This window comes from Lineus longissimus, chromosome 9 (assembly GCF_910592395.1).
Source record: "Lineus longissimus chromosome 9, tnLinLong1.2, whole genome shotgun sequence".
Lineage (NCBI taxonomy): Eukaryota > Metazoa > Nemertea > Pilidiophora > Heteronemertea > Lineidae > Lineus > Lineus longissimus.
Window position 1 is genome coordinate 3,670,842 of NC_088316.1, and position 26,393 is coordinate 3,697,234.

The 26,393-nt window shown below is 42.9% G+C and overlaps 1 protein-coding gene across 1 annotated transcript; it reads right to left on the reverse strand.

Moving 5' to 3' along the window:
• Positions 1–2,266: 2,266 nt before the first annotated feature.
• On the reverse strand, positions 2,267–25,481 carry LOC135493538 (uncharacterized). Its single transcript, XM_064780938.1, has 3 exons — positions 24,794–25,481; positions 6,219–23,990; positions 2,267–5,623 (listed from the first exon to the last, which is right to left on the reverse strand). Exons 1-2 carry the CDS (start codon positions 25,395–25,397, stop codon positions 8,311–8,313), a joined length of 16,284 nt encoding a protein of 5,427 aa, XP_064637008.1. The 5' UTR covers positions 25,398–25,481; the 3' UTR covers positions 2,267–5,623; positions 6,219–8,310.
• Positions 25,482–26,393: the final 912 nt, after the last annotated feature.

Genomic DNA, 26,393 nt, shown 5'->3' on the forward strand with positions numbered 1-26,393 from the left:
TGGCACTCTCAGTCGAAAGGCCAGAGAAATCATACTCGTAAAACACGCTAGAGTAGCTAGAGACACCTGGTGTCGTCTTGAGGAACTGAAAATACCTTAACCATTTGGAGTTGAATAGAGAGAGGTTTTGAAACAGGCCGAAGAACGAATGATCAGCATCAGATTGCAAATAGGGAGGTTTCGAAGCAGACAGAGGAACGTATGATATTACGTTAGCATAGAGAGGTTGAGAAACAGACAGAGATTGATCATGTGTAAGCCTTAAATAGAGAGGTTTTGAAACATCTGTATGCACACATCCTGGTATCCAACACTGGCGACAGCGCAACCAATGGGACAGTATTATCATTACAATAGACAGGTTTAGAAACGGACAGATTAACGTTTGTGTCGGTTTATAGAGTAGAGAGGCTCAGAAACATCTATTCATTTTTGTACCAATCTCTGGACTCACCCACTCTTTCTGCATTTCTTTGCATTGAAAGGGATTCCAATTCCATGATTATTTTTCATCTCAAATCAATCCTTCGAGGACAAAGTCACAACCAGAATGCAGGATAAGACCACTTCAGATTAAACCATGTTAATCATTGTAATAAATAGTAAATCCAATTCCAATTCCATGATAATTATTCATCCAAAACCAGTCATTTGAGCTGAGGACAAAGTCACAACCAGAATGCAGGATAAGACCACTTCAGATTAAACCATGTTAATCATTGTAATAAATAGTAAATCCAATTCCAATTCCATGATAATTATTCATCCAAAACCAGTCATTTGAGCTGAGGACAAAGTCACAACCAGAATGCAGGATAAGACCACTTCAGATTAAACCATGTTAATCATTGTAATAAATAGTAAATCCAATTCCAATTCCATGATAATTATTCATCCAAAACCAGTCATTTGAGCTAGGGACAAAGTCACAACCAGAATGCAGGATAAGACCACTTCAGATTAAACCATGTTATTCTTGGTAATAAATAGTAACTCCAATTCCAATTCCATGATAATTATTCATCCAAAATCAGTCCTTTGAGCTGAGGACAAAGTCACAACCAGAATGCAGGATAAGACCACTTCAGATTAAACCGTGTTATTCTTGGTAATAAATAGTAACTCCAATTCCAATTCCATGATAATTATTCATCCAAAATCAGTCCTTTGAGCTGAGGACAAAGTCACAACCAGAATGCAGGATAAGACCATTTCAGATGAATCATGTTATGAGTAATAGTAACTCCAATTCCAATAATTGTTCATCCCTAATCAGTCCTTCGAGGACAAAGTCACAACCAGAATGCAGGATAAGACCACTTCAGATGAATCATGTTATGAGTAATAGTAACTCCAATTCCAATAATTTTTCATCCCTAATCAGTCCTTCGAGGACAAAGTCACAACCAGAATGCAGGATAAGACCACTTCAGATGAATCATGTTATAAGTAATAGTAACTCCAATTCCAATAATGCTTCATCCCTAATCAGTCCTTCGAGGACAAAGTCACAACCAGAATGCAGGATAAGACCACTTCAGATGAATCATGTTATGAGTAATAGTAACTCCAATTCCAATAATTTTTCATCCCTAATCAGTCCTTCGAGCTGAGGACAAAGTCACAACCAGAATGCAGGATAAGATCACTTCAGATGAATCATGTTATGAGTAATAGTAACTCCAATTCCAATAATTTTTCATCCCTAATCAGTCCTTCGAGCTGAGAACAAAGTCACAACCAGAATGCAGGATAAGACCACTTCAGATGAATCATGTTATGAGTAGAAGTAATGCCAGAGTAGCATATATCCAGTAGGAAAACCATAAACATCTCAAACTGGAAACAAAGTCACAACCAAAATAGAGGGACAAGTTCACTTTAAAGTAAACTAGGGAGGCTGAAACAGCAACTATTTACTGATCCTTATGCCTATATTGATAAAATTCTGTTGAAAATGGACAAACTTGGTGTACATTTCGATCCGTATTCGTATAAGTATCCGTGATAAAGTCACTGATCTCAACTTCCATACTGCCCAGCACCTACACTCCAAAGTAGTGCTTTAAGTCTATAGAGATGACAGAGTCAGTGAGGGAAGACTAGAATGCTGCCACTGCCTTGTGAGTGTATCCAACATCATGAACAATACTATCTCTATCATGATTATTTGTGCTATTGTAAAATGTAATATAAATGTAGTTATGAAAAAAATATAACAGAATAACAATATTAACAACAAAAATAATGATTTATTCATCCCATGGTCACCACTCATAGCTTAACCTATTTACATGATTGAGCTGCCAATGTAACAAAGATTTACAGTAATAATGCACATTAGAAAGAACAATAATGATTACACCAAACAACATAGACCACCAGCAGAATTACCAAAAAGTGGAGCAGTATCTGAATCACAGTATTAACATCAGAGTATTTTATCATTAAGGCGTCTGTCCACCTGTCATGTGCCTGATATTTGGACAGACCTGAAGTGCTGCGTCCATCTTCACTCCCTTTTCAGTTGTGCGCAGACGCATTTCCTGTAGAGAATCTTTTAATAGCACAAAGACCTGCAGTGCAGTGTTAGGCCGAAGTTACATAGACCTCATTCGTTCATTTTACCACGAGTCACTTTCCGGGTTTTTCTTTCATTCCTCGGTGAATGCACGCCACAAGGCCGTGCATTCACAGGGGAAAGAAAGCAAAAGGGGCAAATGAGTCCTGGGAAATGAACGAATGAGGTCTATGTAACTTCGGCCTTATAGGCCCATTCCTCGAACTACAGTAGAACCTCTCTATTAAGGACACCCTTGGGACTGACAAGTGATGTCCTTAATAGAGAGGTGTCCTGATTAGAGAGGTCAAATTGAATGGAAACAACCAGTTTGGGACCAAAACTGGTGTCCTTAATAGAGAGGTTGTCCTTAATAGAGAGGTGTCCACTAAGAGAGGTTCTACTGTACAAAAACCAGTTTTTGATATCAGTGACTAGACGGCCAATTGAGACGGTTTTAGCAAAAGCCATGAAATGGATCTTCAAAACTACTGCCAATGTAATCATCACTCAAGAATGTAAAGGGCTAATGCCCCAGCAATAATTGCACAGCTAATACTCATTGAAAATATCTCATAGAACCTCTCTATTAAGGACACCCTCGGGACTGACAAGTGCTGTCCTTAATAGAGAGGTGTCCTGATTAGAGAGGTCAAATTGAATGGAAACAACCAATGTGGGACCAAAACTAGTGTCCTTAATAGAGAGGTTGTCCTTAATAGAGAGATGTCCGCTAACAGAGGTTCCACTGTATCTCATAACAAGAGGCCCAAGGGCCTGGCGCTCAGCTGAGTTGTTGCTGCGTTGTTCGTATATATTACATTACTCGTCAAACTCTACTAAACTAAGGATTCAAAGCCTAAGGATATTAGCTTCTGGATGTGTAACAGTGAATTACGGTAGACTGGCGCAATCTACTTCAAGCAAGCTCCACCCTTGCAATGTGTGCGCAAACAGATAACCTAACCTATATTGGACCATCAATTCTACACACAGCAACATGATTCAACCTCAGCTGTTACCATGATGATGATGATGATGATCCTTTTCGCAAATTGGTCGTCTTCTGTCTTTCTTCCATACTTCAGTGCCACCGGATGTAGTCTGCCCTTGTGGAGGGATCCTTTCAGCACCGGGACACAAGAATCCATGCGAATTGAATCACATGGAGAGACTAGCCCAATCACCCGCTTTTGGCTGGGTAGAAATGGGTAAATCTCGCAGACTGGACCTTAAACTCTACTGCCGACGTGTGAGGCCGGTCTGACAGATGAGTAAGTGGGGTCCACCTAATGCAGAAGGCACCAGTTTCCCTAACTAAAAGGGTAACATTAACAAAATGCTCTACCCAACTCTATTATTGCCTAAAGGCCTGTGTACACTAGTAAAATATTAGCAACATTTTTACATTTCCAGTTGCAACAAATGTTGCAAAAATGTTGCGTAGTGTGTACAGAGCAAAACGCGTCTTACAACATGTTGTAAAATTGTTGCAAATTAAATGCAATGCAATTCTTTGTTGCATGTTGTAAAAATGTTGCAAACTCTTCAGCCAATCAGAAATAGGATTTGCGTCATGTGATCTACCGGAGTTCATGTGACTTGAACAAGAAGCAGGTATAGCAACTCTCAAGTGAGTGTCTTGCTTCGTAGGGTGATGAAACCTTTTCTAGAAGTTTTTGTGTGACGGCTTGTCAGTCAGCCGCAACTCCTTTAGGCTGCGTATCCATAGGCTGTTCCGTGCCCTGCACAACATTCCCTTTTTACCGCCTGGCGTGCCACACGGACAATGAACCTTCGTTGGTGTTATTGATCGTTCCCATAGGTTATGCCGTGTCACATTGCGGGCATATATGCACTGTGGATTGGGAATATAGGCCCATATTGGGATTGAACATGTCCATTCTTTTGCGAGTGAACAACACGGAAGCAATGTCTGAGGCGAAATTAATTCAAGAGGTTCATCAACGGGAACTACTCTGGGATCCCGAAACTGATGATTATCAGAACCTGTAATTTGTTGCTTAAAAGTCAGGTTTTATATACATGTACATGTCAATTTGATGTTGCAAGTGAAAATACAAGTTACTTGTATTTTCATTTTCAATATTCATAAGAAATTGTCTTCTGAAATAATGACAGCGTGCGGATAAACGCGATTGACCGCTGCGAAATGAGGACTACAAAGGCCTACATGACCAAAAAGGAATATCCAATGGAGACTCAGGGCATAGTGCCAGGTCACAAGGCTGTTACGCCATAACGCCACACTACACAAGGGCATACCCTATGGATACGCGGCCTTAACAGGCAGTGGTATGCCCCATCATCCACCCTCATTTTGATCCAGGGCCTGGTCCATATTCTCTTTGGTTATTTCGCCGCCTCTTCCGTCTCTCAACAATGACAGCTAAAATTGCTGCAGAAGCACTCAAAACACATCTTCTCTCCTTGGAATCATCCATTTTCCCTCCAAAATACCTATTTCCCTTTGTTCCCACTAAAAAGTTTGCAACAATTTACCAACATGTTGTAAAAATGTTGCTAATTTGTTGCAATTTTGTTGCTAGTGAACACAGGGCCTTGAAGGGCTTGTTGCAAAATTGTTGTAAAAATGTTGGTAAAATGTTGGTAAAATGTTGGTAAAATGTTGGTAAAATGTTGGTAAAATGTTGGTAAAATGTTGGTAAAATGTTGGTAAAATGTTGCTAATATTTTACTAGTGTACACCCTGCTTAAGTCAAGTGAAACTCTTAACAAACCTTAGCAGAATGCCACCATTGAAATGTTGATAATAATGATAGCAAGTAAAAACTTTAAACAGATAGACTTGATTTTTTTAACCAACTGCCACATGCGGTTTTCTTTATTTAGTAAATTTTGAGGTAAGTATTACAGAATGAAATACTTGAATACTAGAATTGCCTGGCTCTTCTGATGATTGCACTGGTGAACACCGAAGTCGATGGGATGTGCAAAGTCATAGCTCGATCCTCTCTCTTGGTCATCTTTGAGATGTAGTCACCAAATAATGTTCAAATGCAGCTGCAGATCATTCCTGTCCTGCAAAACATGATGAGGAGATAACATTTTAATTTTGATAGAATAGGTAAGCTAGCCAAGTTTTATATCAAATACAAGGCCAACAACAACTGATAAGGCGCTAGGGCCGAATGATCAAGGAAGTTCATTGATATGATTGGGAATACATTGTGATAAGAGTGATGAATCGGCCCCGTTTGAAGCATTGTGCTATGTACAGTGTGCAAGTGTCAGTGTGTATCATATCGCATTTACTGTTTGTTGACATTTCAAATCGCTGGCGTCGATCCTCAATTACACTGTTTATGTACATTGGCAACCTTACCCGATGATATCAGAACGATGTTTATTATTGTCTTGTTTATTCACATTAGTTCTGCTATGTGACAAGAGTTATTTGTTGAGAAATCCATGATTTAAAGCCGGACTTTGACATCGTTTCTCACACCAACCAAGCTGCATTTCGCAGATCGTTTTTCAACGATCGTCGACGAACTATTTCAAATTAATCACATCCAATTAAACAATCCAAGCCTTCCCTAATGTCATCAACATGCAATAACACAAGCAGCCAAATATTATCGCCTATGAAATTGTGAATTTAATGAGAACTTACCTCTGAATTGACAGAACGCGATCTATTCCATAGCATGGTCTCCTTACGTCTGAACTGCGCAGACTCGAGACGTGACGTTCGCTGCATGTGTGATTGGACGTGGGATAACTCGCGCGAAATTTAAAATGCTCTTCTTGGGGGTGCTCACTAAATTGCGCCAGTAACACCACCTGGTGAGAAATTCATGAACTACGCCTATTGATAATGAAAGAGAAAGCTTTGCTCTATAAAACTAGATTTGATTCATGATCCCCAACTGAGAAATCAGCTGCTGGAAAAGTTTTTGGAAAATTTCGCTTGGTGCCACCTAGTGGCCAAACCGCTCATCCTGCCGGACCCACATTTGGTCTATTCAGGAGTCCTGAAGGGTCTCAACGCCTCAGAGGGAAAATCTATCGCCTATCCGCCATAGTTTTGAAACGTGCCTGTTTAACGGACAGACAGACAGACAGACAGACAGACAGACAGACAGACAGACAGACAGACGGACACTCATTCTACCATTTACTCATATGAATAGCTCAGCTTTTCAGCTGAGCTAAAAAATACAACTCAATACTATTTTGAATAAAAATAAATGATTATCTGATAACAAAAATTGCAACACAGGCAGTTGAAAATCCTATCAGATTGTCATGTTCTGCTCATGTTAAAGGGACACTATAGACAGTTGCTAGGTAGGCAAGATAAAGTTATACAAAGTCGCCAATAAGGGTCTCTCACATCTCACAGTACATGTACGTCAAAACTACTCACCCTTGTACAATGAATATATTCAGTGCTGAATCTAACATGACCCCATACCCTTACTGTGCATATGAGTCACCCGAAGATGGCCAATTGAACCCCGCTGCTCAAGAAAGTCAAGTGCACTGCAGTCATGAAGTGACTTTCATCGCAGCACGAGCAATAAACATCGCGTCAATGCACACAAGGCATGCACAGAAGCACTTTTTAGATCTTCAACATGTAAAATACATAGTTTTCTAAAAATTCATATACATGACAGCACAGCTGAACCATGTTGGAATTTTTCCCAGAGAATTTTGATATGTGAACATATAATTTCAGCTAATACTACAGGAGGGAAATTTCCAACAACAATTTTGCATAGAATGATCAATATGTTAAAACTATCTACAAACCACCAATTGCTGGTGATATAAAGTTTTGATACAAAGTCAACTTGCAAAAATACAAAAGTCAAAAAAATTCATAACTTTGTACAGTGTGTATGTACAAGCTTGTAAATATAGTACAAAGTTATTGTAATACTGTGATGAATATTGAACATTAATCAAATTGCACGGCCGCAAAACCTATCTTGGAGTAAGATGTAGAACATTCCCAACACTGCCATGGAATACTGATCGCATAAATCGCATGGCCACAAGATCTACATTTCTGAGTATGATCAAATAGAACATTCCGAAAACTGCAATGTAATATTGACCATTTTACTGGCAATATCCCAAGTTGTATCGCTCATATCTTTTGTGAGAGTGAAAATCCCTGATCGGTTGGTCTCAAAAAAGGCACTTCGTTTCTGTACGATTAGTTTAAATATGGCTCCTCCAGCAGACGTCATGACAAAAGTCGTACTTCCACCTATCATATCCCTGTGTCTTTTGCGCTTACACCTATGAATTGTCGTGTCTAAATAGACCCGTGTGTCAAATCCCCGTGTCTATTAGCCCCATCGAGCTCGATGGGGCTAATCAGGGGCTAATTTAGACCCGTGTTCAACACGGGTTTTTTGATAGGTGGAATCTGAATAGACACGGCAATTGCAAGTTCTACGATCCGGCGACAGATGGCGCGGTGTAGTTGCCTCGGTATTGCGCATGCGAAATTCCCCTCCAACGGAAAAGAAACACAGGAGAGCTCCCTACCTACAGCGCACTTGTCGCCGGGGCTATTAACCATTATCTAACACCACTGATAGGTGTAAGTGCGCCCCGGGTTTTTTGACACACGGCGAAGACACGGGTCTTGAAAAAACACGGAGTTTTATGATAGGTGGAACTACGACTATAGCTTTGACCAACGGAGCCCACCGCAGGTGAAAATGGCGACAAAATGAACTGGAATGTCAGTCTTTGAAGCAGCTTCTATTCTTTATGTGGGTTCGAAGGTGGCTCCTCTGTGTAAACGCTGACCCACAATTTTCACAAGGGTATGGCCGTAATCCGTCATGGACACGCATGTGGGCCGTCCGCGAGGTCGAATGAGCAAACCGTTTCCCACAAATTTCACATTCGTACTTTTTCTCGCCCGTGTGTATCAACATGTGACTTTTCAAGGTCGAATAGCCTTTGAAGGTCGCATCGCATAGTTCGCACGCATAATTGCGTTCATCTGAATGGACTTTTTCGTGGCTTTTCAAAGCCGCATTGGTTTTAAACCGATTTGAGCAAATTTTGCACTCGTGCGGCCTGTCCTCAGAATGCACCACCCGCACGTGCGTCATCATCTTGCACTTGTCCTTATACGGTCTCTGACACACCGGACAGCTGTACGGATGTTCGCCGGTGTGGCAACGTATATGTAGCATCAATACACGCTTATGATTAAAGCCCTTGTGGCATATCTCGCACTCGAAGAGTGACTTTCCAGTGTGTTTTGTCAGGTGGCGATCCAACTGAATCTGGAGACAAAAGCTCTCCTCGCACTGGTCGCATCGGAATCTCCTCCTGCCATCCGGGTGGATTTTTTTCATGTGAAGCTCATAATTATGCACATTCTTAAAGCTCTTTCTACACAGCGTACAAACAGGACCCTCAGATTCGTTATGCGCACGAAACAAATGCTTCACCAAGTCGCCCTTCTGATTGAACTGTTGCCCGCAATGCTTGCACGGATTCTGCTCGACCTTGGTATGGCTACGGATGTGAATTTTAAGAGACTGACCTCGCGCAAATTCCTTATTACAATGGGGACAAATGTACGTTTTAGCACACGAGCTGAACAGCATGTGTTTATCAAGGCGTTCTTTCGTAAGGAGAACCTGATTACACCGTCCGCACTTGTGCTTGCCCTTGTTATGTGTCAACATATGCTTCCTGAGAGCCTCTTCCGTCCGGTACAAAGCTCCGCAATTCTTGCAATCAAACGGTCTACGCTTATGAGTTTCCATGTGCCTTCTAACATCACTCAGAATGTGAAATCGCTTGTCGCATTTTTCACATTTCAGTAACCGATCATTGGGGTCAATATGGCTACGTCTGTGCGTGTCGAGATGACCTTTGGTCTTGAACACCTTCGGACACATTTCACATTCGAAACGCTCCTTCCCTGAACTGTGCTGAGTTGCCTTGTGACCATTCAGACCACTTCTACTGGAAAACTCCTTCGAGCATATTTTGCACTTAAAATTCTCTGTCCGATGCACTTCCCGTAAATGACTTGCCAAGGAGCTCTTTGTGACATAAACCTTATCGCATGCCTCACAAGCGAAAGTCTCCCCACTACCATGTTCCATCCGTAAATGCGCATGATAATTTTTCAACCCGACAAACTGTTTCGGACACTTTTCACAAGTGAAAGTTTTAGCGTCTGAGTGCTTCACTGCCACGTGTTGCTTCAAAGCCACTCTCTGTGAAAATTTCATCCCGCAGGTCTCGCAGGTATACTTAGGCGCGGCGTGGTATTCACAATGATGTCTCAGACCATTTCTCGTATTAAACCGTTTGCTACACTCCTTGCACTGAAACAGCCTCTTGTTCTCATGAACCAGAAGATGATTCTGTAATACGCAACTCTCGTAAAAGCGCTTTTGACATACTTCACACTCATATCTGGGTTTTCCTTTATGGCGCTCCATGTGAATATTAAAACTACCGATGTGACGGAATTTTTTATCGCAGATTTTACAGTGATGTTTTTCCTCCTCATGAAGAAGCATATGAGACTTCAGACTCGAATCCGATTTACAAATCTTGTTACAAACACGACACTGCACGCTATTCGACGCCGGACTGTGTGTTCTGCGATGAATTATCGCATTACGCCGGTCGTGAAATCTTTTATGGCAGACATCACACTCAATAGTCGGAGGCCCATGTGTGGTCATATGCTTTTTTAAATCCACTTCAACCTTGTATGTCTTTTTACAAAGACCACACTCGTGTGGTCGATCTGTTTTATGACGTTCAATATGAGTCTTGAGCTGACTATTGGACGCAAACTTTCTACTACAAATTGTGCACTGAAATCGAAGCTCTTTAAAGTTTTCCTCGTGTGTGGTCCTGTGCGCATCGTAATGTTTTTTATGCTTGAATCTTGAAAAACATATTTCGCATTGAAAATTGAGCACGTTTGAGTGGCCAATCCTATGAACCTTCAACTCATACTGTCGTTTAAATACCTTTGGACAATCAGGGCATTGAAATCTTGCATTGATTCCATTCTTGTTGACATGTGAGCTGAGTTGATTCCCCTGCGAGCTGTTCAATGTTTCTACTTTCACTTGCGGATCATGCCGCCCTTTTTCTAACTCATCGCCACCTCCACACCACCCTTCTACCTTTTGGCAGTCACCGGCATGCGAGGCTCTACCACTTTCATGCTTTACCAAATCATGATCTTTCCTTTGCGAGCTTTTAGTTGGCCAGTCCCATTTTGTTTCTCGTGAGCCCTCATTTCTGTTTTCCAAGACACCACTCTGACTACTATTAGTTCCTTTTTCAACCTTGATATTTGACAAACATGTAGTGTCACAATCGTTTCGATGTGAGTCACTATCTTTCTGATGCGAGTCACAACCTTTCCTATGTGAGTCACCATGTTTCCGATGCGAGTCACAATTGTTCCGATGTGAGTCACAATCTTTCCCATGCGAGTCACAATCTTTCCGATGTGAGTCACAATCTTTCCCATGCGAGTCTCCATCTTTCCCGTGCGAGTCAAAATCTTTCCCATGGGATTCACTCTGAGCGTCTTCACCATCATCTTTCTTCTCATCTTGTTCATCGAACTGTAGTTTTTCAATTTTCTTCAAACTCGCCCCAAATTCATTAACCACCATTTTCACAGGAGTGAGATTCGTACAGACATTCTCATTCTGAGATGACTCCATTTCTGATTCTGAAGATGATGAGTCATTGTCATTATCCTTATCAGATTTGACCTCACTGTCAGTACCTTCATCATTGTCAGATTCACTCTTCCTGTCCTTCTCGAGTTTTTTTATGTGGCGCTCCATATGAGTTTTATAACCAATAAAAAGAAGGAATTTCCGATTACATATTTCACACTGATATTTCTTCTCCTCGTGCAGCAGCATATGATTGTCTAAAGAACGCAAGGCACAAATCTTATCGCACACATCACATTTAACGCTATTCGACTCCGGGCTATGCGTAGCGCGGTGAAGCATTGCAGTGCGTCGATAATAAAATCTCTTCTGACAAATATCGCATTCGATTGTCGGTGGTCGATGTATCTTCATATGCCTCATGAGATCCTCTGCCACCTTATACCTTTTAAGACAAAGACAACACTCATGAAGCCACTCATTTGTATGTCTTTTAAAATGCGCATTGAGTCGACTTCTTGACGGATATTTTCTTGGACAAATTGTGCACTGAAATCGACACTCTTTGGTTCCTTCCTCGTGTGTGGTCTTGTGTGAATCATAGTGTTTCTTATGCCTGAATCTTGCAAAACATATCTCGCACTGAAAGTTGAACACATCGGAGTGGCCAATCCTGTGTACATTCAGGTCGTGCTGTCGTTTAAAGATCTTCGGACAATCAGGGCATTGAAAACTTGGAACAATTTCATTCTGGGCGATTTTCACAGGGGTCACCGTTGAATAACCTGTCTCCTTCGGAGATGATCTGGTGACTCCTTTTTCCGATGCAGAAGATGATGAATCACTGTCAACATCTTTATGAGATTCAGTTTCTGTATTTTGGTCCTCCACAGCTTCAGATTCAGCATTGCTTTCCACGGCCTCTGATTCAGCACTTCTATTCACAGCCTCGGATTCAACATTGCTTTCCAAAGCCTCAGATTCAGCATTGCTGTCGACAGCCTCAGATTCAGCATTGCTATCCACAGCCTCGGATTCAACATTGCTTTCCACAGCCTCAGATTCAGCATTGCTGTCGACAGCCTCAGATTCAGCATTGCTATCCACAGCCTCTGATTCAATATTGCTTCCCATGATGGCATCAGAGTCAGCATTGCTATCTGCATCTGCGTTGTTGTCAGATTCACAGACCTTATCAGATTCGTCCTCATGAGTTTTATCAAAGTCATTTTCATCAATGTCCTTATTCATCGCACTCTCATTAGATGACCTATCCCTATCGGATGCCGTCTCATTATCTGTGTCTTCATTCCAGTCAGATTCAGCCTCTTTCGTTTTCCCTTCCCCATCAGAATCACCCTCAATTGAAGAAACATCTGAAAATCGGAGAGAAAAAACCGATCCATCCACCTCATAGGAACTTCCACTCAAGATGGCATTTTCATCACATTGAACATAGGACGGGATCCCCCTCCCAAGATGACTACCGGCTTCATATTCAGATCCCGTCTCATCTTCTGAAGATGTCTGACTGCCATCATCACGTTCTTTATCATCATTGGAGATGGCAACTGTTTTCTTTTGGGTGGGGCCAAAGCTTTCTTGGGTTTGGGAAGTGTGGCCTTCTGAACCAGATTCAGAGTTAGCTTCAGACGTCCGACTTCTTGTTTTTGCATCCCTGGTGATGACAATCGTTTCTTTTCCCTCAAAAACTGAGTCTTTCCCTGAAGAAGACAATCTCCTACTTGAATTATCATGGCTACCCAGCTGTTCATTGTAACTACATGTAGGGACAACTGTTTCTTTTCCCTCAAATGTTGAGTCTTCACCTGAAGAAGACAATCTCCTACGTGAATTACTATGGCTACCCCGCTGTTCACTGAAGTTTGAGACATCAGGGCTACCCCTCTCATTTTGAGTAACAGAAGCAATCAGTTCTGATGCCGAGTCGCTCATCCCTGCAGTCACTTTTTCAACCTCACCACAATCATTTTCCGATACTTCCTGGTCAGATGTGCTTTTACTCGTACTAGAAATACTCCAGATGCTTTCTTCCACGCTGAGATCTTCATACGAACTCCCACTATAAATACCGTTCTCATAATCAGGGACATCAGAATTCTTCTCAGGCGTGTCACTATCCACATCTTCCTGATCCGAAACACTACTCCATATAATTCCCTCTTCATCAGGAACTTCAAAAGAGCTCCCACTATAAACACCAGCATTGTAATCCGGGATGTCGTCGTTTTCGATCGGAGTGCTCTCAACCCATTTCTCAGTGCTACGGAGACTATCTTTCAATGAAACAGGTCGATTTAAATTTTGTCCAACACCCTCGGCACCTGAAAGGACAGACTCTTCATCATCCCCATCAGTGCCTGAGTTGCTGCTTTCATGCGAACCGCTCCTCCGTTTGATAATGCCGATGATTTGGATGAGCTCTTGAATATCGCATTCCTCCTCTCCATTAGATGAATTGCTGGCAGAGTTGATACGTCCACCGTTCCGGATCTGTGCGAGGCTTTCTGCAGAGATGTCATTTCTCCCAACAGAGACAGAATTGCCAGAGGCCTCCTCTCTGGCATCCAAGGTATTACGATTGTCGGAACTTGGTTCTTTTTCAACTCGGCTTCCAGGAATCATTTCATTCTCACAGCATGAAGCTTCACCTTCATCTTTCCCAACTGCTAGAAGAGGTTGCTCCTCCCTGCCATCAAATACCTTCTCAGCATCATCAAGTCTTTCTCCAACTGCTGGAAGAGGTCGCTCCTCCCTGCCCTCAGATACCTTCTCAGCATCATCAAGTCTTCCTCCAACTGCTGGAAGAGGTTGCTTATCCCTACCATCAGATACCTTCCCAGCATCATCAAGCCTTCCTCCAAAAGATTTTAGTCCTACTGGCAGTGATTCATCAGAACTGGAACTTTCGTCTGAAATGTTTTCCTCATTTCCAACAACTGGTAACTGCATGATTTCTCGGCAATCAAGTGTCCTATCCTCTTCAAAAAAATCTGATGCACCACTCAAAACTGTCGCCTTGGAAACCTTTTCATCCTTATTCTTGGCGATGGCCGGATGCACCTTTGAATCTCTCTTCATCATAGAATCAGTTCTCTCCTCACTTCGAGGAGTAACATGCCTAAACCTGTCCTCTCTCCCCGTCGATACGCGACTCCCGGAACTTTCTGAGCCTTTGACATCACTCTGACTACACTTTGTAAGCCTACTGTAAGACCCAGCGCTGGGACGTTTACAAGTTTGACGTGTTCCACTGCCCCGCTGATCCGATGCTACCACTATGCTGTCCCCATCAATCCTCCTCGTCTTTGTAAATTTCTTCTTCCGCACAGAAAGAGCTACCTCCGATTCCAAGGCTTCCATAAAGCCACCTGATTCCTTCAGAGCCGGTGGCTGGAGTGCTGTTTTCATAATCTTGGTCTTCAATACGAGACTCTGGTCTTTCAAGGACCTGCTCGGTCCAACAATGGAAGCTTTCCCATTTGAGGACCCCCTGGCAGGTTTAGTGCCAGAATATTTCTCATTTTGTGACCTATTAAATTTAGCAGTAGCAGACTTCTCATCTGAGGACAAACTCATCTCAGCAGCAGACTTTTCATTTGAAGACCCGCTATGCTTTGCGGCAACAGACATCTTATCTAAGCACCTATTAGTACTAGTGGCAGAAGACTTCTCATCTGAGGGCAAACTCGTCTGAGCAGTGGATGACTTTTCATTGGAAGACCTGACAGGCTTTGCAGCAGAAGACATCTCATCAGAGGACAAACCAGGCTTAGCAACTGACGACTTTTTGTTTGAAGATCCACCAGGCTTAGCAGCAGAATATTTCTCATAAGAGGACTTGGAAGACTTTGGAGATGAACCTACTCCTGTAGGTCTAACATCTTTCAAAGACACATCCGATTTCTCTGTCAATGATTTCCGACTTGAACCATGTCCAGATTTCCCGATGTGTTCAGATGAAATAACATCACCACTCCTCATGTCCAACAGACTTTTAGAGGACTGATCTGACTCATTTCCTGCATTACACTTTACAGGGTTTTTTCCTTTTGAAGACATTTGGCCACATTCAGTAGAACAACTCTTTTTAGGGCTTTTATCAGACACCTGGCCACCACTTGCAGAGCTTGCATTTTCCTTTCTGCAATCTTTATCACCATCTTGTAATGAAGACACCGACAACTTTCGATTACGATCATCATTTTGTGCTCCATTGCGATGCGGTGAACAGCCCTTCATCTCCGGACCATCTCCATCTTCCTTCTCTTGTCTCCTCTCCACAGACCGCGACTTCATTCTAACTTGCAACTTTTCAATAACTTTTGGGCTCAACCTTCTCAAAACAACCACCAGTTGAGCATCTACCTTTTTAACAGAACAAGACGACCCTCCTTTGGAATCAGAATCAGCATTTGATTTCCCAGGGGAAGTCTGAACTCTCTGCTCCTTAGCATTCGAGGCCTTGCATGAATTGCTATCCCCAGTTCTGTGAGGAAAAGATCTGAGTTGGTCATCTTCAGAACCTGATCGTTCGCCCAACGAAGAAAAACGAACGCGGTCAATATTTTCCCCATTTTCAAACAATGGGGCATCACTATCCTTTCTAAACTCATCCAACTTTGACTCAAGTGGTGAGACACCGATAACTGGATCAGTTGCTCTCGAAACTACAATCCTAGCATCTTGGTTTCTGGATATCATTCTGTTACTTGATTTGTTCTCAGCATCTTGGTTTCCTGATATCCTTCTATTACTTGATATGTTCTCAGCATCTTGGTTTCCTGATATCCTTCTATCACTTGATATGTTCTCAGCATCTTGGTTTCCTGATATCATTCTGTTTCTTGATTTGTTCTCAGCATCTTGGTTTCCTGATATCCATCTATTACTTGATATGTTCTCAGTGTTACCAGCGTTCGACAATACCAATCCGATTCTGCTGCCTGCGTCCTCCCGACTTTCTGATTTTCTTGATGCAGGACTTTTACCTGATATGTGTTTAGCACGACCAGCTTTGGACGTTACCAATACAGTCTTGCTGCTTGTGTTTTTCGGTCCAGCAGACTGTGCCAACGCATCACTTTTAGGACTCGATAAGCTTGCGTTGATACCTACATCAGAAGACACCAATCCAACCTTGCTCACACAATTTGGCGATCTATTTGATTTGCTAGGTGTGGTTTTCTGACTGGTACTTTTACTTATTGCAAGTTTATTGCTACCAGTTCCAGGCGATTCTAATTCAATTTTGTCGGTGGCATTAGCCCGACCAGTGCCGACACTGGTGCCTTTCCTGTCTAGATTTACTTGGGCAGTACTTTGACTCGATCTGCTTAAATTGCCACTTGTTACAGTTCCATCAGAAGCATTACTGGTACCGCTGAATCTCTTGTTTCCGACACCAGAGGGCTTTTTTCTCAAAAACCCAGCAAATTCAATGGCCTGACAAAAACTAGCATCATCTTTTAGTTCGCTGAAGACCATTTTGGTTAAGCTTTCCTTCTGAGTCTTGGAGGTGCCGCTTGTCCTTTCAGCACTTTTAAGTCCTTCTGATTTTGGCATTGGACTTTTACTAGATGTGGCGGCATTGCTACCAGTGTTGGGTGACACTGCGCCTGCTTTTGCGTCTGCTTTGCTACCAGCTTTAAGTAACACTGCGCCTGCTTTGCTACCAGCTTTAGGTAACACTGCACCTGCTTTACTACCAGATTTTGGCAACACTGCGCCTGTCTTGCTACCAGCTTTAGGTAACACTGTGCCTGCTTTGCTACCAGCTTTGGGTGACGATGTGCCTGCTTTGCTACCAGCTTTGGGTGACGATGTGCCTGTCTTGCTACCAGCTTTGGGCAACACTGTGCCTGTCTTACTACCAGCTTTTGGCAACACTGTGCTTGTCTTGCTACCAGCTTTTGGCAACACTGTGCCTGTCTTACTACCAGCTTTGGGCAACACTGCGCCGGTCTTGCTACAAGCTTTGGGTGACACCAATCCTGTTTTGCTTACAGTGTCCTGCAGTCCATTTGATTTGACTTGTATGGTATCTTTACTTCCATTTGATATACTTCCTAAAACAGTACCTCCAGATTGCTCTAATCCGGCTTTCCCAACAGTTTTTGCTTCACCATCTAGTTTCCTCGGAACCGCACTTTCAGTTGGAATGCCGTTATTGCTACATGTATTAGCTCTAGGTTCCACCAATCCAACTTTGCTGACGCTGTCTGCTTTTCCATTTGGTAGGCCTTTTATAGGAATGACACTGTTGCCTGAACTACTTTTCATGCCATCGCCACCACCATCTGAGGCGCTACTCATTCGTCTATCCCGGACACCAGAGGGCGTCTTTCTGATGAAGTCAGCAATTCCATTTGCCACACTTGATATGTGTGCATTGTCACTGCCATCCGATGCATTACTAGTTCTTCTATCCCGGACACCAGAGGGTGTCCTTCTGATGAAGTCAGCAAATCCATCTGCCACACTTGATGTGCGTGCATTGTCACTGCCATCCGATGCATTACTAGTTCTTCTATCCCGGACACCAGAGGACGTCTTTCTGATGAAGTCAGCAATTCCATTTGCCACACTTGATGTGCGTGCATTGTCACTGCTATCTGATGTGTTACTCGTTCTTCTATCCCGGACACCAGGGGGCGTCTTTCTGATGAAGTCAGCAATACCATTTGCCACACTTGATGTGTGTGCAATGTCACTGCCATCTGATGTGTTACTAGTTCTTCTATTCTGGACACCAGGGGGTGTCTTTCTGATGAAGTCAGCAATTCCATCTGCCACACTTGATGAGCTTGCAATGTCACTGCCATCTGATGTGTTACTAGTTCTTCTATTCTGGACACCAGGGGGCGTCTTTCTGATGAAGTCAGCAATACCATTTGCCACACTTGATGTGTGTGCATTGTCACTGCCATCTGATGTGTTACTCATTCTTCTATCCCGGACACCAGAGGGCGTCTTTCTGATGAAGTCAGCAATTCCATCTGCCACACTTGATGTGCGTGCATTGTCACTGCTATCTGACGTGTCACTCGTTCTTCTATCCCGGACACCAGAGGGCGTCTTTCTGATGAAGTCAGCAATTCCATTTGCCACACTTGATATGCGTGCATTGTCACTGCCATCCGATGCATTACTAGTTCTTCTATTCTGGACACCAGGGGGCACTTTTCTGATAAAGTCAGCAATTTCATTTGCCTGACAAGATCTGTCATCATCATTTTGTCTGTCAAAAACTATCCTTGTAAAACTTTCCTTACAGTTTTTATCTCTCACTGTACTAGACGTCATTGTGTCAAGTGCATCCTTTGCTGTAGTTTTTGAAAAGTTTTCCAATGATTCCCCAGGTATCTCATTTTCTTTGCCAGAATTTGCACTGCATGTTGAAAGGTCAGAATTTTCCCTCCTGATACCAACTGGAACGTAATCTGCTGAAGAACTTCTCCCTGAGCCACGAATCTCACTTTCATTCCACGAATTCGCACGGTTAGAGAAAAGGCTAGCGTCTTGTTCCTGGATATCAGAGATGTCTACTGAAGCTGTTCGGTTGACAGAGTCACCTGCTGCGGCTGGAACTTTTCTTGTTGAAGTCGGTGTCATCTGACCGGAAGACACCATCTTTGGCAAAACATTCCTGGTATCCATGTCAGCATTTTCTTTCGGAACAACTGCTACAGAACAGTCCGCTGATGCAATTAGACGGCTCAAGTTAAGCTTTGACTGAACTGATGAAACTTCTTTGACCGGACTTGTTTCCTTCAAAACTACAATCCGAGTATCTTGTAAGGCAGTTGGAAGTGTCGTAGCAGACGAAATCATTTTATCCAGAGCAGACGTCTCCTGAACCCTCGGCAAAGTTTCTATTGCCTCAGAGTTGTTTTTCCTCACATGGATTTCTGTTACTTCTCCGCTTTTCCTCTTGTTTGCGATATCTCTTTCAATCAGTTCAGCCACTGTTTCAATACTACACATCGCAAGCAGACGTTCATGACAACTACTGTAAAAAGTTTCTGCACTTCTTCTCCTTTTCTGCAAGGTTTTCCGCAGAGAAGTACTAAATTTTCTTGGAGAAGTACTAGGTTTTTTTGGAGAAGTACTAGGTTTTCTTGGAGAAGTACTAGGTTTTCTTGGAGAAGTACTAGGTTTTCTTGGAGAAGTACTAGGTTTTCTTGGAGAAGTACTAGGTTTTCTTGGAGAAGTACTAGGTTTTCTGGGAGAAGTACTAGGTTTCCTGGGAGAAGTACTAGGTTTTCTGGGAGAAGTACTAGGTTTCCCAGGAGAAGTACTTGATTTCAGTAACTGTTCCAAAAAGCCCGGGTCATCCTTAATATGAGGTTGAACAGTGGCTTTGTGCTGTACACCATTTGATGATTTTGACTCATCAGACTTGTCAACAGCCTTATCACTGGTATCCGACGAACTTAGCTTTTCCTTGGTTTTTTCCGATGCCTCCTTTTCTGCTTGTGTCCCTGCCACGTCTTCTTCATGTTCTTTAGAAGGTGCCACTGGCTCAGCGTCTTTGCAAAATGCAACTCGCACAGCTCCATCAGAAGGTGCCTTGAGATCAGATTCTTCAACAGGTGACATCGGTTCAGCATCTTGTACAGACCCCTCCATTTCTTTCAACGCTGCTAATCCAACTGCCTCATCAACAGTTCCCACTGCTTCTACGACACGAACCAGCAGAAAAGCTTCTTCCTCAGAGAGCTTGGTTTCTTCATCAGCAATGGAATCACCTTCTTCGGTAGGTGCCAGCAGGTCAGCCTCTTCAACTGGTGCCGCCAGTTCAGATGTTTCTATTGGTGCTACAAGCTCAGCTTCTTCGGACAGTACCAAAAACCCTTCTTCTTCACTGCCTCCAGGTGACGCAAGGTCAGCCTTCTTGGCAGACGTCACCAAGTCAGCATCTTCGCCATGCACCACTGGCTGAGCTTCTTTAATTGACGTCTGCCTCACAACAAGATGATGTTTTAACCTTTCAATCTGCTGAGATGTCAATGCTTTCTGCTCACAGCTTCTTGTCCTTCGTCTCCTCTTGGACGGATTTGAACGTTTTTCTCGCATGGAAGCAAATCTGCTGAAAACTCTGGCTTGTTGACTTGACGTAGGCCTACCACTGACATTGCAAGTTCTATTATTTTCGCTAGAAGCAGTTTCTTCCTCAAAACTTTTAGACCTTCCTCTTAGTTTGTACGGAACTGTCAGTTTTCCTGGCAAAGAAAGTCTGTCAGGAATTCTAGATGTTGGACTGGGAGTAGGCCCACTTGTTCCACTGTCGTCAGAACTTTCGTCATCTTTGCTCATGACAAACCTGGATTCAGAGGTATTCCCTGAGAAACTAGCACTTCTGACTCGTCTCAATGTTGACGAAGCATTCTGGTTCCTAGAAGCAATGAGAGGATTCGAGTTGGTTCTTCGGGCCCTTTTCTTGCAACGCACTGGAGGTGTCTCAACAGCTTTGGCAGCCAAGTCGACTCCTCCTGTCATATTTCTTTTCTGAACTACACTACCTGAACATCCGCTTTTGTCGCCTGTCGACTTTCTCATCTTAAGAGGAATAAGAGGTAGACTTGCATCCATATTCACTTCTCTAGTACGCCTCTTACTTTGAAACCTGCCCGAGTCAGGTCTGTGGGAACATGGCTTTCTGACAGCACCTGAACACTTCCTACTATCCCTTGCCACATGCCTTGTTTCAGATTTGTTTGACGCTTCTTCAAAGTGTTCCCTGGCAGCAGACAATTCCTTCCTTTGGCACTCGGAGCCTTTTCTGTGCGACTTATTTCTGCAGGCTTTCTTTGAGGAATCTCTCCTAAAATTGCCCAACAACTCTGCATCATTAGACTCTGAAATATCTGCCTCTTCCATCTGCTCATCTGCCTCTGTCGTCTGCTCATCGGTCTCTGTCGTCTGCTCATCAGAATCTGTTGTTTGCTCATCAATGTCCGACGTCTGCTCATAAGCACGATCTGGCAACACCATAACACCCGCATCCGGAACTAGAAAATTCCTCAATGACTGGTTATCATCCGATTCAACAGTTTGTTCTTTTGAATCTTCTGATGACACGTCACCCTCCGATTCTAAAGTCTGCCCACCGTCTGAGATCCAATCATCCGATTCCTCAGCCTCCTCTTCGTCATCATTCTCAGACGTCATGGATGTATCATCCTCAACATATTTCACTGGCTTACGCCCCTTTTTACAGAGTCTAGCAAAAGCCACAGAGGTAAATCCAAACACTCGCACTTTAGGCACATCACTATGTTCTTCCACAATGTGGTAGTCGAGCATCCAAGGGTTCCTGTAACTATGACCCCTGCAAAATATACAAGTAACAGGACTAGGGGTATCTTCCCCCAAAGACAACAGTGTTTCTTCAGGTGTATCATAATAAATAATAGTACTTTGGTTTGACTCACTGGACGGAGAGGGCAAATCAATTCGATTTAGGACGACCGCACAATCTGCCAAGTTGACCTCACTGCTCGACATTTCTTTCAAACCATCACTTGCAGAGTCCGCTTGAACCGATTTCTTATGACCTTGTTCGTCAGCAAGCTTTGACGACTTCCCTTTAGGAGATTGCTTTGCCACATTCGAAGATGCATCCACAGATCTATTAGTAGCATTGCCACCTCCTCTTGATAGGGGAGAATTTCCCGAGGTAGTTTTGCCATCGTGTTTCACCTTCTTGCGTGATTTCCTACCGAGTTTAAATGCCTCGTGAATAAACTCCCCAATCAACTCCTTGTCTTTATCAGGGTGCTCATCCTCGATGTGGTTCTGGAGTAACCACGCACTACCATAACGCGCACCAACGCAAAAAATACACGGGATGGAGCTAGGACTAATTTCTTCGCTAGCGCTATCATGCGGTCTCTTCTGTGGTGTGACAAATGCAAATTCAGAGTCTTCAGTGTCGATATTCTCTCCGTTTTCCACATTAGCATTCTCCAAAGCTTCATCAACAACTTCCAGGGTTTCTTCAAACAGAACCTCAGGTCCATTCACGACCTCGGCTGACTCAGAATGAGCATTATTTTGAGGAGATTCGGCCAGCTTAGAGGCGAAAGTGTTCATATTTTCCTGCGATATGTCAACATCATCAATCTTTTTCTGCATGTTGCCACCGACTTCACTCTCTTCCTGCATGTTCTCACCAGCTTGAGGGTTTTTCTGAACTTCTTCACAGATTTCAGACTTTTTCGGCAATTTGTCATCAATTGCAGTCTTTTCCTGAATGTCTTCACCAATTTCAATCTCTTCCAGAAATTCATCACAGACTTCCGTTTTCACCTGCACAACTCCTATATCACCATGTAAGGTCGTTTTCTCATCAACTTCAGTCCATTTCTGGGTTTCCTCACCTAATGATATCTTTCTCCGAGATTGCTCACTGACTACACCAACATTCTGAGCTTTCTGGACAACTTGATATCTTTCCTTGACTTTATCAACAACATTAACCATTTTCTGCACGTTATCACCCATTTCAATTTCAGTCCTTTGCTGGGCTTTTTCATCAAATGCACTCGTTTGCTCACATTGTTCACTAACCTCAATCTTTATTTGCACTTTTTCACTGATGACAGTTTTTTCCTGGATTTGCGTTCCATTTCCGGTCTTCTTTCTCGATCTTGGTTCCGGAGCTACTTTTGCTACCTTAGACAGCATCAACTTATGAACTCTCTGATACGCTGACAATCTAAAGTTATCAAATGAAACCTTAGCCTTGGTCGGCTGACCAGATTTATCATTGGAACCAGGCAGTGATGAGGATACAACTGCACTAGAACTTTGCTGCACACTTCCAGTTTTCCCTGAAGCAATTTCAGAACCCGAGCTTTCCTTTTCTGAAGTATCCACTGGCAACTGTAAATTTGTCGTAGGATGATCTTTGACTGGTTTGCCGACTAGTTTACGCACGGTATCCATACTCTCACTCCTTATGACTAGTTTAGAAGGACTAGGTAACTGCTCTTTCGTCTTGTCGCCATTTTCACTCTCTCGCAAAGAATTCTCCACAACCCCCACAAGTGGCAACGTTGAATTGCCCAAAAGTGCACTTTGATTGAAACCAACATTTTTACCTGGACTCTGAGTAGCGGACTGATTATCAGTCGAACACACAGGACTAATACTGCAAGACACAACCATTGTTTCCGAAGAAGGTGCTAAATCAGACAACTGGATGTTGCTGCCAGCATGAGAATTAACCTGAACACACTTATACTTAGCCTTTAAAAACGAATCACAGAGTTTTGAATTGGAAATGACCTGATTGGTTATAACGCCTTGATCTTGTATATCCTTGGAGATATCCGCCCCCAATTCCTCAAACTCAGGCACTGTCTCATTGGCCTTGGTACTCGAATACGTATCAGCAGGCTCACTTATGTCAAAAAACGTAGGCAAGATACTGCTATCACTGCTGGTATCACAAGACGAAGAAGCGTCTTGGCAAAATGGACGATCTAGATCACAGTCACTGGTACGTAGTTCTTCACTTGGGGTCAACAGCTCATGGGTACAGATTGATTGTAAATTGTGCTGTTGCGTTACCTGGAGTTCGTGAGGTAGAGCCGTTGGAAGATCGTTATGAGATTCTAGAAGATTTTGACTCTTGAGACTGGATAGACGTGGGACATTTTGGGGCACCGGGATATGGCTTTCTCCTAAAATTTTATCTGAAGGCTGGTCTGGAATGAAGAAAGGAAAGACGTGAAAAGAAACTTATAAACAAAGCAATCTCTTCTCTGAACAACAGAAGTGAACAGATACCAATGCTAAATGGAACCTGAGCAGACACTAGTGCTCTTCAAATAAGAGGACCATAGTCTGCCCAAAACTCAATTCGATCCCAATTCCCTACAGTACATGTTTAAGCCTGTCCGGGTCATCCTAAACAGTGCCCACCAGGTTTAGGTCAAGTCTAAAGTAATCAAAATAAAATCTAATGGTCATAAACGAAATAAGCAGGACATTTCCACATTTCCTGACAATTTTTTGTGTAAGAAGAGAGAGCTGTTGTCTAAAATGTACAAGCATCCACCAGCCCAACTTCTCAATTTGCAGTTTAGAAATTTAGGAAATGAGCCTTCAATTCACTATTGGTTCAATACATGTGACCCGTTCTAGCAAAATCAGTCGCATGTCGCACATAAGATGAGCCTAGATGACACCAGAAGATAATAGAAGAAATTGATGTCATCAGATTGAATCACAAAAGGCAGACGATAGTGAAATGAAGAAACAGTCATTTCAACCTGCCAAGCTCAGAGCGACATGTGACTGGTTTTGCTGGAACGGGTCGCACATTGTCTCAAAGAGTACCGGTACTTCAAACCCCGACTGACAATTACGAATCTCACGGGGACAACACTGCCGATTTCATAACCGGGACAAGAAAACGATCCCAATACAGCGTGTACTGCTTTCCTTAACATCCTTCTAAATATTCTTCTCCCCTCGAGTCTAAAGGAATTACTATACCAAATCTTACCTTCCTCTCCTACATGTTTCATCCTCTCCTTCTTGGTTAGTTGTCGGTGCTTCAGTTGATAACTATCATCTATATCCATAGGCAATTCACTGTTAGTCGAAGTCCGTTCGGGGCCAAACTGAGCGGGATGACGTTCGGCGATTCGATCTTCGCTACATCTTATAACTGCAACATGATCAACTAAAACTGCAGCACTCTTATGCACAGTAGGAGTAGCCATTTTCTCAGCAGCCTCAGGATTCGAATCCCCAGAAAGATTCAAATCATTTTCACTTGGAGTGAGAGAGTCTCCATTAAGAAGAAGATGAGTATTTCTCAGTTCATTATGGAACAAGTCACCACAACTCTCCTCGGACTTGGACGGAGAGTACGAATCTAAAACGACCCAACGAGGTGAATCGTTTATCCGTTTGTCTCCAAAAATATTCACCTCGCTGGTAGCGTCAATGCTGTCGTCACCACTTGATACTTGTTCATTGAATTTGACCGACTGTTTGGCGCAGTTGTCTCTGGCGGTATGGGCAATCTCCATACTTTTCACCCTGTTGCCACATGTAATGATACTGCTTAGGTCAATTGGGATGTTGTCCGGTTGGCTGGGCATAAGTTGGCCAACATTATCGCCAATGTCACCGTCAAAATGTTTCGTGGAAAGACTACCACATGCAGGAATATTGTGCAATGAAGATGAATCATATTTTGCCTCAGTCTTGTCAGCACTGCAGGCTATAACACTAGGAGCAACAATAAAACAGTCTTGATCAGCATTATCCCCATGATCAGTGCAAACGACACCCAATAAGCCATCCCTGACAATTTCACGTCCATGTCCATCTTCTTTATGGTTAGCTGCACTGTCAAGTCTTTGGGTAGCACTGCTGCCAATACGATGTGAAGGCACTTCAAATGAGACAGTTCTATCACGAGGTTGATCAATGTTACTTCTCCATCTATTATGGCCGGCTTTCAAACCAGGCCCATGTGCCCACCTTGGAGATTCATTATGTCCTTTTTTTATTTCACTGCCTCGGTGGAGGCAACCTGAAAATATAACAGGTATCAGTTGGTATGAGCATAAATGTACCAGGCTGGTACACTCATTTGCTAGAGAGGGTGACTATCTTTGACAGCGTAGGTTTCCTCCGGGGACTCCAGTTTCCTCCTACTTAAAATCGCCCCATATTATTTCAAAAAAAGAATGCCCTAGCTGACGTTCAACTCGCAACTCCGTATTTCAAATTGAAAATCAAATTGCTCTTGGCAATATTTAAGATGATGTCAGGGGAAGTGAGGTAATTTCCTCTCGCTAATGTGCAATATCACAAAACTGTAGCCAATGTGTTGCGTTACATCAACCCTATTCTGAATGTACTCACCACCTGATTCCGAGCTGGCCAACTCTGCTTTTGAGAAGCGGTCATCGTCACCCATGCTGTACAACGACAACCATTCTTACCATCAGACATTCTAGAGTGTCCCGAGCGTTCTGAGTAAACTTTGTAACCGGTCTGAAACATAGAAAAGGACTCATTTTTACAACAATTAAAAATTATATTTCAATTAGTTATTGAACAGTGTTTTCGATGCCTCCGGATTTAAA

Excerpts from the sequence above, each read along its gene's own strand:
- LOC135493538 (XM_064780938.1), bottom strand. The coding sequence starts at position 25,397 with ATGCCCAGCCAACCGGACAACATCCCAATTGACCTAAGCAGTATCATT. Across the intron at positions 23,991-24,793 it reads GAAACATGTAGGAGAGGAAG|ACCAGCCTTCAGATAAAATT; the intron begins GTAAGATTTGGT and ends TCTTCATTCCAG.